Below are 12,249 nucleotides of genomic sequence, written 5' to 3' on the forward strand. Positions count from 1 at the left end.
TAAATATCAGCATTATTCATTCTTGGCTTTAACTTAACTTTAATATCACTGTAACCTGAATTGTATTTTAACAGCAAATCATGTCCTACTTTTTCCAGACGAGAAATATAATCCCTTTCCAGTCTTTCCTCTGCTTGTTTCAGTCCAAGCTGCTGTTCTGCTGTCATTTTAGACTCATCAATCACTGGTACACTTTCTGGATAGTTTTTCTCGAAAGGATTTGCTCTGTTTGCATTTGTAGCGGTTGTTTTACCTGTAAATTATAAATGCACAATAGTAACTTGAGACAGGTGTACATTAAATTAAAGCCATGACAAGTATGATCAATATGCAGTGAATTTGACAGGAAGCAATATTCCTAAAAGGTGGCAGTTTTATGCGTTTGTTGTAAGCATTCTTTGTGGCATTATTATGTAGTTTGAATTCATGAGTCTACAGCATCGAATAACTCACCAATTCAGCACTAAATTGTTTGCTCAAAGTCACAGGATGCTGGTTGTTCAAAAGTGCAAAGTATTATTTTGGCATATTGAGGTCGCTCTTCTGAAGTTCTAGCTGGTTTATAGTCTAGAGACATAGAGATGTTCAGCACAGAAACAGACCCTTCGGTCCAACTCGTCCATGGCAACCAGATATCCTGATAAATCTACTGCCATTTGCCAGCATTTGACCCATACCCCTCTAAATACTTCCTATTCATGTACCCATCCAGATGCCTTGTAAACGTTGTAATTGTACCAGCCTCCACCACTTCCTCTGGCAGCTCGTTCCATACACACACCACCCTCGACGTGAAAAAGTTGCCCCTTAGGTCCCTTTTATATATTTCCCCTCTCACCTTAAACTTATACCCTCTAGTTTTGGACTCCCCCACCCTGGGGAAAAGACCTTGTCTATTTACCCTATTCATGTCCCTCGTGATTTTGTAAATCTCTGTAAGGTCACCCCTCAGCCTCTGACGCTCCAGGGAAAATAGCCCCAGTCTATTCAGCCTCTCCCTATATCTTAAACCCTCCAATCCTGGCAATATCCTTGTAAATCTTTTCTGAACCTTTTCAAGTTTCACAACATCCTTCCTATAGCAGGGAGACCAGAATTGCACACAGCATTCCAAAAGTGGCTTAACCAATGTCCTGTGCAACCGCAACATGACCTCCTATACTCAATGCAATGCCCAATAAAGGCAAGCATACTAAATGCCTTTTTCACTATCCTATCTACCTGCGACTCTACTTTCAGTAAAAGATATACTTTTTGCATCAAATCATAGCGTACCTTACAGCGAAATAATTGATCACATAGAAAGAATTCTATTCCCTAGCTGTAACATTGCTCACAAAATGTTAAAAAAAATTGAGAGGAACTAACTTTACTCTTTCTTCCAATACCTGAGATGAAATCAAAAATGATATGAAAGTATTTTATTCAGTCACAATCCAGGTCCTATTGGGAATGACATTATAGGATAGAGTCAGAGAGTCATACAGCAGGAAACAGACACTTCGGTCCAATTCATCAATGCCGATAATGTTTCCCAAACGATACTAATCCCATTTGCCTGCATTTAGCCCATATCCTGTTAAACCTTTCCTATTCGTGTACCTACCCAAATGTCTTTTAAATGTTGTAACTGTACCTGCATCTACCACTTCCTCTGGCAGTTCACTCCATATACGAACCACCCTTAGTGTGAAAAAATTGTCCCTCAAGTTCCTTTTAAATCTTTCTCCTCTCACCTTAAAATTACGCCTCTAGTTTTGAAGGCCCCAACCCTAGGGAAAACAACTTTGCCGTTCACCGTATCTATGCCCCTCATGATTTTATAAACCCCCGAAAGGTCACCCCTCAACCTCCAATGCTTCATTGAAAAAAAATCCCAGCTTCTCCTTATAACTCCAAACCCTCTAGTCCCCGTAACATCAATTATTAAGGAAGTAATAGCAGCACATTTGGAAAATGCAATGGAAACCGTATCTGACTAATTTATTAGACTTTTAAAGTAAGTCTCAACCAGAGTGGATAGAGGGGATGTGTTGCAGTAGATGTGTTGCATTTGGAATCCCAGAAGGTTTTCGACAAGGTCCCTCACAGAAGGTTATATCATAACAGCCCACGGTGTTGAAGATAGTATACTGGCATGGATAGACAATTGGCTCATGGGCAGGAAACAGTGAGTGGGAACAAGGGGATCTTTATCAGATTGGCAACCTATAACCAGTGGGGTTCCACAGGGATCAGTTCTGGGACTACAACTGTTTACAATATATATGAATGAGGAAGTGAAGGTACAGTAGCAAAATTTGCAGATGACACAAAAATAGGTAAGCAGGCAGGTTGTGAGAGGGATACAAACTACTTACAGAGAGCTATTGATAGGCAAAATGTTGGCAAATGGGGTATAATGTGGGAAATGTGAAGCTATTCATTTTGGAGGGAGAACAAAACAACAGAATATTATTCAAATGGAGAGAAACTGCAGGAAACTGCGACAATAGGACAAGGGGGTACTTGTGCATGAAATACAGGGAGTTAGCACACACGTGCAGCAGGTAATCAGGAAGGCTAACGGAATGGTGGCCCTTATTTCAAGGGGGTTGGAATATAAGAGTAAGGACAATTTCTGCAACTGTACAAAGTGCTGGTGAGACCACAACTGGAGTACTGTGAGCAGTTTTTGTCCCCTTATTTAATTTAGTTCTAATGCCATCTCACTCAGAGGAAAGGAGAAAAAAAAACTGTCACTCAGCGCTAAACCCTGTCACATATGATTTTACTTGATGAATGCTCAATACTAATAATGAATGCTAAAGTGCCTCTCATATCTCTGGTCCTAACAATCCTGCCTCTACCACCCTTTTAGGCAGTGAGTTCCAGATACCCACAACCCTCTGGGTGAAAAGTTTTTCTCACTAAACCACCTCCTCCTTACCTCAAAACTATGCTCCCTGGTTACTGACATCTCTACTAAGAGGAAAGATTTCTCCTTATCTACCTTGTGTATGCCCCTCAGAACTTTGTATAACTCAATCAGATTTAGCCTTTTCTGCTCTAAGGAAAACAACTTCAGCCTATCTAATTTCTCTTCATAGCTGAATCGCTCAATCCCAGGCAACGTCCTGGTGAAAAAAAACTCAAACAACTGCGATATTGGAAATCAGAAACACAAACAGAAATTGTTGGAAAAACTCAGGAAGTCTGGCAGCATCTGTGGAGAGAAATTAGAGTTAACATTTCGGCCTAACTAACATTATATATAACTCCATCATAACCAACTTGCTGTTGTATTTATGCCTTGACTAACAAAGGCAAGTATCCCATGTGCATTTGTAACCAGTTTATCTATCTGTCCTGACCTTCAAGGCTCTACGGACATGCACACTGTACTTTCTAGGGTCCTACCCTATCATTCAACAGATATTCCCTTGCTTTGTCAGTCCACCAAAATGCATCACCTGCCACATTTCAGGATTGAATTCCATTTCCTTCTGTTCAGCCAATTTGACCAGCCCATCTATATTGTCCAGTAAACCCAGGCTCTCTCCTACCTACCACACCACCAATTTTTGTGTCATCTACAATGTGACCGTATCACCTACATTCATGTCTAGATCATTAACATACAAAACAAACAACAAGGGACCCAGCACTGAATTCTGCAATATGCAACTGGACACAGGCTTCTCATCACAAAAATACCATTCAGTCATCATTCTCTACTTCCTGCCTCTCAGCCAATTTTGGGTTCAATTTGCCCTGGATCCCATGGGTTTTTAGTTTGTTAATCAATCTGCCATGCGAGACCTTGTCAAAAGGTCTCGCATGGCTAACTGAAGTCTATCTAGACCACTTCAACCACACTAACCCCATCTACACAACTAGTCACCTTGTTTAAAAGTTCAAGACATGCTGAATATCCTTAATTAACCCTTGCCTCTCCATGTGGAGATTAATCTGCCACTCAGAATGTTTTCCAATAGCTTCCACAGTTGTTAGACTCACTGGCCTGTTGTTTCCTTGCTTATCCCTACCACCCTTCTTGAATAATGGTGCCACATTAGCTGTCCTCTAGTACCCTGAAATCTCTCCTGTAACCCCCTGCAATCTCCTTCCTTGCCTCCCTCAGCAGCCTGAGATATATCTCATCTGATTCTTGAAATCTACTTGCTATAGCCACTAATACCACCTCTCTCTCTCTCCATGCTAATTCATTCAAGAATAACACAGGCGTCTTCCCTAATTTTATACCTATATCAACCTCAACAATGAACACAGAAGCAAAGTAATCATTTAAAATCTCAGCTATGTTTCCCAGTTCCAACACAGGTTGCCATTTTCATTCTTAAAGGACCCTACTCTTTCCCCAGCTATTCTCTTACTACTAATATACTTTTAAAATGCCTTTGGATGTTCCTTAATGTTATCTGCCAGTGTTTTCTCATGTCCCCTCTTCATTCTCCTAATTTCTTTTTGAAGCAACCCTTTTTCTATACTTTTCTCGGGCACTGCTGTTTTGAGCCTTTGGCATCTTTCTTTTTCCCCCCTTAACTAAACCTGCACATCCCTTGACATCCACAGTTCTCAGAAATTGTTGATCCCACCCTTCACCTTTATGGGAATAATTTGGCTCTGCATTCCCACTATTACCCTTTCAATTATCTCCCAAAGCTCTCATGTCAATTTTCCTGCAAGCAGTTGCTCCCAGTCCACTTTGGCCAGATTCTATCTCATCTTATTAAAATTTGGAGTAAAGGGACTGTAGAATTTAGAGCCATGGACAGTGAAGGAACAATAATATAGTTCCAAGTCAGGAAGCAGTGCGACTTGCAGCAGAACATGCACATGATGGCGTTCCCATGCATCTGTTGCCCTTGCCCTTCTAGGTGGTACAGGTCATGGGTTTGTTGAAGGAGGCTTAGTGAATTGCTGCAGTGTATCCAGTAGATGGTACATACTGCTATCAGTATGCATTGTAATGTCTGTTGATATATAGCTATAATTAAGTGATTGGGCATTTTTCTCCTTCTGCTGAAATTTATGTTCAATGTGATTGACACTCGTGCTAGAGGATGGAATGCTTTGTTACGTCAAGCACCTAATGTCAGCAACAAGCACTCCTAAATCTGGAACAGAGCATTGTGATGTAGACTAAAGCTCCCTCAACTTTGCCTTAATAGTCTATCTTTTTCTGACGCTCAAAAGAATGCCTAATTTCTATTTCCGATGAAAGCCCTTCTTGAGACCTCTTTTCTCAAATTTGCCACTCTTGTGCTAAGGGCTCACAGCTGCTAGAAATTTGGTTGAGACAGTTCATATAGGATTTTGCAAATCAGTGACAAAATCTTTCGCACCTCTCAATCTTTTCTGAGTTCAAACCTATGTCTAATAAGTGAAAGGTCAAAGAGGTAACTAATGTACCTTCCAGTTTCCAACTTCTGAACAGGATTCTGAAATAAAAACAGCAAGTGCTGGAGGTTTCGGATTTCCAGCATCCATAGTATTTTGCTCTGCTCTGAATGGGACTCTGGTTATTGAACTCAGTCTAAGAAACAGATGATTGCATATTAATATCAAATATATAACCACTGCTCCTCAGCAATGATGCAAGTGAGCGATTAGATCATTTGCCCTGTGAATGAAGTACTTCACTTACATATTTGTATCATATATGTACCTGTAGAAACAAAATGTCACAAAAACCTGTTGTGATCTCAGAAGAATCATAACGCGAATATTTTCATAATCAGATAGTTAAAGTTTCATTTGTGAGATGCCTTCAATCATAGTCTAAATTTATAAATAACTACATGTTTAATTGAAATATAATCCTAGAATAATCCACCTTACCGGAAGCCTCTGGATTCTTTTCTATTTCTTTAACATCCTGCATGCTCTTCCCAGGTTTAGTGCGGTCATCACTATTCGTATGCACAGAAGACCTGCTTGGTTGTGCTGCAGGCACCAATTTCATTGATTCCTTTGGTTTCACAGGTAAACAATCTTTTTCATTCACAGTCTTTATGCCACTGCTAGTGTGAGAGATCACAAATTTCCCAAGTGCTTGCTGCTGTGTCTTAACTTGCTTATGTTTTATTTTCTCAACTGAGATTATTCCACTCGATGCCCGGCTTCCTTGGCTGTGACCTTGATCACGTATATTCCGTGCTCCTGAATTCCTTGAGCTAGCTATGCAGTTCAACATGTCTTGCTTGCTATTCCTGCCCAATTTCACATCTGCAGTTTTTTCATTGTTCTTTCTTTCTATTAGTTCTTCATTCCATTTGGATTTTTTGTTGTTCCAGTTTGAAGTAGTTTTGCTACTATCTCGAGAGGATCCCTCAATTAGATTTTTGGAAGGTTTTTGTTCAATGTCATTCTGTACAGTAACTTTTAAGTCCTTACCTTCGCCACAGACAAGGCGAGGTGATTTCCCAGTTTTATGTGCTTCATCTTTAATGTTTTTAGCTTCTTCCATTGTTACAGTATTCTTTCTTTCTTTGTCAACAGCCAACCTTCTCTCCTCTTTAAAATCAAAATCTTTTAGTCAGTCACTTAATTACTTATTGATGCAGATCAATAACCCTGGTGAACAAACAGCTTTTGTTGAATTCCTGTTAAAAACATAAGCAAAACTGGTTAAGAATTATTGTAATTACAGACGCTTGCATAGACATACTCTTAAGCTAATCAATCCAGACACAAAGCAATGAATTACACTGGCAATAAGGATTGATCGATTGTATTTAAATAGCATAGTATAAATTGTGGCATTTTGTTAGCAGTTGAAATATATCCTTGTGATAGATCAGTTATTTCAAAGTCACAAAGAGGCCAAAAAATGTTTTTCAAGGATTCATACTGGCTGACTTAACAGAGGGGATAACTGAAAATCATAAAAATCGTGATGTCTGAAAAGCTGAAAGAGCATCATTAAACCAAAAGTAAAATAAAAATGTTCAGAAACAAATTTAAAATTCCTACTAAAATTGAATTCTGATTATTTTCAAAGAATATTCCTTAATAAGATCTCATTGTCAAGTTTTCATCCTTAAGTCACAACCTTGTTAATTAGGGTGTTGTAAGGACTACAAATAAACTCTCTATTTTTGTTGCATGTTCTCAATTAGCAGCTACTCTCTTGAAGCAATAACTCCAATTACTCCAAGATCACTGAAAGTAAAGCATAAAAGCCTTCTTGTTAAAGCCACTGTAGCAAACATGAGAATGCTGAGCAATATTACTGCCAGGTTATTACAAATTATTTGAGGAAATAAAGATACAATATTTAAGCATCAACACAGGCAGCAGTGAGGAGAGATGGAATATGTATTTGTGCTAATAATTACTAATTTGTGGCTTCTCAGTCTGAGCCATGATATTGTATCAAATATTCATAGAGGGAGGGTTTGAAAAAAAATCAGAACATTTGATTCTGTTATTCTGCTGTCCTGCAGTCAATTAATTGTAGATTTGGCAGAAGCTAGGGAGAAGGTCGTTTGTACACATACTCTACACAATGAAGTGGGAAGGGAAGGCACCCAAACACAACCGAGAATTAAAATCAGTAAACTAAATTATTTAATTTACAACAATGAGTGCATTTGTATCTTGTCAATCTAATCAAATTTATTCTAAAAGTAAGAAATGATATGATATCGAAGTTGCTGAATGATAATTGACATTAATCATTTTATTTTTGAAACTCTTTTATATTCAATACCAGACTTGAACAACAATAGCATGATCTGATATTGTTTTCGAAGTTAAGTGAGAACAGTTAAAATGAAACTAAGAGTTTACTAATACTGTGACAACCAAGCATATGGGAGTTAGAACATGATGTTTAATATTATGAAATGAGAAACAATTATCGATATTTGCTACTGCATCTGAAACAGACAGACTAATGAAAAATAAACTTAGAAAGTGGCTAAAGTTTTACTTTGAAAGAATGATACTTACCAGTTATACTAAACTTGACTCCAATACATTTGAAGCAGCCAATCTATTGTACCGTAGCTCCTCCCAGCAACTTTTCTGGGCTCAAGGTCAATATAATAACAATTCATTGTGATTACAGAGCCAGAGCCAGACAGACTTCTAAATGCCACCACTAGAACAAAATAGAGAGAAATGCTAAAGTATCTGTGGTCATTAATGATTGAGCAAGTTTCATATTTGAAGGTTAGCAATATTTTTAAGTATATTTTTAATGTTGAATTATTCTTCATTAAGAGAGTTTAAATTCAGTTCTGATCCAGCCAGTCCAACTTACTGCCACAGTTTCTTCCATCTCAGATTTAGGAAATTCTACACTGAAATTTCAATTTCTGGCACTGAAGTCTTTTTAATCCTAAATATTTCCTCATGCCTGATATCTACAAGATCCTACAGCAATCTCATCTCGAAGAAAACAAGTTGCAGGTATTGGTATCATTTGTCACTGTAAAAACAAAACACAGACCAATAAATAGGGTCAGACTGTAATCATTCGTAATGCAAAGCTACCTGCCCAAATACAAAACTATTACACTGCATGACTTCCCAACAGCATACTTGAGATTTGGAGCTCACCCTTTAACCATAAAACTACAGCTTGCCACTCCATTACGTGCTGGAATGGTAGTGCAGTGAATCTTTTACTTACATTATCAAAAACGTAAATTGCAAACAAATTCCGCACTCAAGGCCATGGTTAATTCCGTCTTCAGGGATTGCTGCATAGCTCAAACTCAATCCAACTTCTCCACAGAACTAAAATTAATTTTTCGTGGCATTAATGAATTAAGTCAAATGGATTGGAGGACATTTCTCACATTTCAACAGAAAACAAATGGAAGACTTTTAAATGAATGACGGACATGTAGGACATAAGTATCCAAGATAAACAACCTCATACTATAAAAGGGCAATCAGAGGAGTCAAAATTCATTTAGCAAAAAGCATATCTGTAGAGGCAAAATGTAAAAGGATGAAATACTTTCAACAGTAGAATATCAAGAGGACAATCAGAGAAAAGGCGAATGGCTAAAAAGTGACAATATGCACAAAATAGTAAACATCCTTAATGATAACTTCCTTAGAGAATTCACAAGGAAATAGACAAGACAACATGGTCTCCCTCAAAATTCAGGTTCTCTATCAATGAAGGTGAATTCCAAGACAAGCTGGGATGATCTTAAATAAATTCTATTGCTCAAACGTATTTATCGTACAGTGATGGCAGAGCTGTTAATAACCTTCATTGAAGAGTCAATGGACTGTTGAAAACTTTCAGACATGACACCCACACTCAACATTGTTGACAAACAGACAGAAGCAATTAAAATAGTTTTGTTTTTGATGTAGGTGTCACTGGCAAGGCAGGCATTTATTGCCCATCCTAGTTGTTCTTTGATTATCAGCAGTAAACCTGAAAATTATTCAGTTTTTGTATTGATAAACAGCAATGTACTTGGCTTAAGTTAAGAAGATCCTAACTGATGAATGTCTTCAACTTTTTTGAAGAAGTGCCAACATAACAATGCAGACTTAAAACGTGCAGAGTTCCACCTTAGAGAATACCAATCAACCCCAAAGTGTGGGAATTGAGGAAGCAAAAAACAGGCTAAATGATAAACATCCCAAAATAGTCTGGAATTAAAATAATATATGCAAAGTGTCTTTATTAAAAGGCATCCAGGACTGGTTCCTGGGCCAGTATGCTTTAGGTTCAACAAAGGAAGATGTGTTACTTGATTTAGTTCTGAAAAATGAAGTGGAATAATTAATTCATCTAAAAACCAAAAGAACTGTGGATGCTGTAAATCAAGAAGAAAAACAAGGTTGCTGGAAAAGCTCAGTAGGTCTGGCAGCATCTGTGAAGGAGAAAACAGAGTTAACGTTTCGGGTCTGGTGACCCTTCCTCAGAACACTGCTGAGCTTTTCCAGCAACTTTGTTGTAATTAATTCATCTGTCAGAATAACCAGGAAAAAGCAACAACATTGTACTTCTGCTCAACACAAGAACAGAAAAGAATAATACTGAACCAAAGATGAGGGTGGTGGACTGGGAAGTAGCAGAATTGAGCAGGACGGATTCTGCCAGCATTAATTGGGTGTGAAAATGAGCACATGGCAGATTAGCAACAGGAACTTTTCAAACATAAGAATCAATACTCATATCGGAGCAGGTTGAAAATTTTGTGCATGATATGCAATGTGCATTTCTGTGAATAGAAGCTTATAAAGTGTATACACATTTCGACTCCAGTTCTATCTTTCACTGCCTAGTTTTCTAAGTCATATCAGTAGAGAGGTAGAAAATTAGACTAGACGGGCTTTGTTGAAGGCAAACAGTGTTTAACAAATGAACAATTTATTTTAAAGCACTGACAGAAATAACAGATGAAAGCAATACAGAAGATGTACTTTATATTTGGAGTTAGACAGCTGTGGGTTCAATTCCCTTTCTCTGACTTTGGGACATCATTTAGAAGGACAATTTAATTGCAGTACTGAGGGAAATCTGAACTGTCAGAGGATTTTTTCACATTTACTGCTCAATGTTGCACCCACAGTACAAGTTTCTTGGGGTCAGTTAGCTCAGTTTGGTTGTGTTTGGTGTGCGATGCAGTGACACCAAAGGGCAATATCTATACTGGCTGAGGTTACTGTGAAGACACCTCCTTCTCAACATCTCCCTTACCTAAGGTGTGGTGACCCTCAAGTTAAATCAGCAGCCATCACTCTGTAATGAGAAAGCAACCCTATGGCCACTTTACAAGTTGCTCCTCAGTGACAATTAAATGCTACAGTATAATTCAGAGAGTAGGGTTGAAGATTAGTCATAATTATCTTGAATTGTGGAGCTAACTCAATGGGACTCAGGCCTCCTCCTAGTTCACTGTCTCTCTAATGCAAAAGCAATCGAGACGCACCCAAGCATGAGGCAGCCTGCCATTCAGCCTGTCTCCAATGCACAGCAGCAAGAGAACACACTGCAGAAGTTCACCAGAATTAGGTAGAATCCTCGAAGTCCATGACCACTACTATCTTAGAGGACATGGGCAGTAAATACATCACCACTAAGTTCCCTTGCAAGCCACTCACCACTCTGACTTGGAACTATATCATCGTTTCTTTACTGACACTGGGACAAAATCCTGGAACTCCATCCCTAACAGAACTGTGGGTGCACCACTTCAAGGATGCAGCAGTTCAAGAAGGCAACTCACTACAACCTTGTCAAGGGCAACTAGGGATGTGCAACAAATGCTGACCCAGCCAGCAAAGCACATATCCTGCGAATAAAAAAAATCCTAGTTGATGGTCTATTTTATCAGAGAAGATATGGGCAACTATGCAAACCTATCGCTCACTCTTCATTCCCGCAGTGAAAGAAATATCAAAAGAATTAGGAATGGTTCACCTATGGGCATCTCAAAAAGCCAATCTGTTAGTGATCAAACAAACCAGAATGGTGGTTGGTGTGCGCTGCAGTGACACCAAAACACAGGTTCAATTCCCATACTGGTTGAGGTTACCATGAAGGACCCTCCTTCCCAAGTTCTCCCTTGCCCGAGGTGTGGTGACCCTCAAGTTCAACCACCAGTCATCACTCTGTAATTTGAGAGCAATCCTATGACCCTCTGGGACTATGGCAACTTGACAAGTCACTCCTCAGCAACAATCAAATGCTTGAGTACAATTTGGAAGGTGGGGCACTATGGCGGCTAAACGATTTAGCACTGATGACTCACAGCGCCAGGGGCCGGAATTCAATTCCACCCTTGGGCAACTGTGTGGAGTTTGCACATCCTTTTCTTGTCTATGTGGGTTTCTGTCAGGTGCTCCAGTTTCCTCCACAATCCAAAAATGGGCAGGTTAGGCAGATTGCCCATTGTGTCCAGACAAGATGGATTAGTCATGGAAAATGCAAAGTTATAGTGTTGGCGGATGGGATGCTCGTCAGAGGATTGGTGTGGACTCAATAGGCCAAATGGCCTGCCTGCGCACTGTAGGGATTCAATGATTAATTCTTCATGATTTAGGCACAAAATCTATTCATCATTTTTCATCTGTTTCCAGATGGAACGTAAGATCTTTGTTTTAGAAGATTAGAAACCAAAGCAGTGGAGTGCGGATGCAATGTCACTGTTGTAAGATGCATAGTAGCATATAGTTAAGATTCATCAGCTTAGTATCCAATGAGTGAGCCCAAACAGCAGCGCAATATTGAATATAGTGTGCAAGAGCAGATGGCTGTAAAAT

General features: G+C 39.0%; 1 protein-coding gene across 3 annotated transcripts in view; it reads right to left on the reverse strand.

Moving 5' to 3' along the window:
- Window positions 1-12,249, reverse strand: part of tut4 (terminal uridylyl transferase 4) — a 77,431-nt gene that overhangs the window by 62,324 nt on the left and 2,858 nt on the right. For 2 of the 3 annotated variants that reach the window (XM_048601679.1, XM_048601682.1), the window contains exons 3-6: window positions 8,273-8,440; window positions 7,960-8,110; window positions 5,845-6,608; window positions 90-253 (exon numbers count right to left, since the gene is read on the reverse strand). In XM_048601679.1, coding sequence (XP_048457636.1) covers window positions 90-253; window positions 5,845-6,472 — 792 coding nt within the window. In that variant the 5' untranslated portion in view covers window positions 6,473-6,608; window positions 7,960-8,110; window positions 8,273-8,440. The remainder of the gene's footprint in view (window positions 1-89; window positions 254-5,844; window positions 6,609-7,959; window positions 8,111-8,272; window positions 8,441-12,249) is intronic. The other variant, XM_048601680.1, reaches the window with a different exon arrangement.

This window comes from Rhincodon typus, chromosome 10 (assembly GCF_021869965.1).
Source record: "Rhincodon typus isolate 14 chromosome 10, sRhiTyp1.1, whole genome shotgun sequence".
NCBI classification, from domain to species: Eukaryota; Metazoa; Chordata; class Chondrichthyes; order Orectolobiformes; family Rhincodontidae; genus Rhincodon; species Rhincodon typus.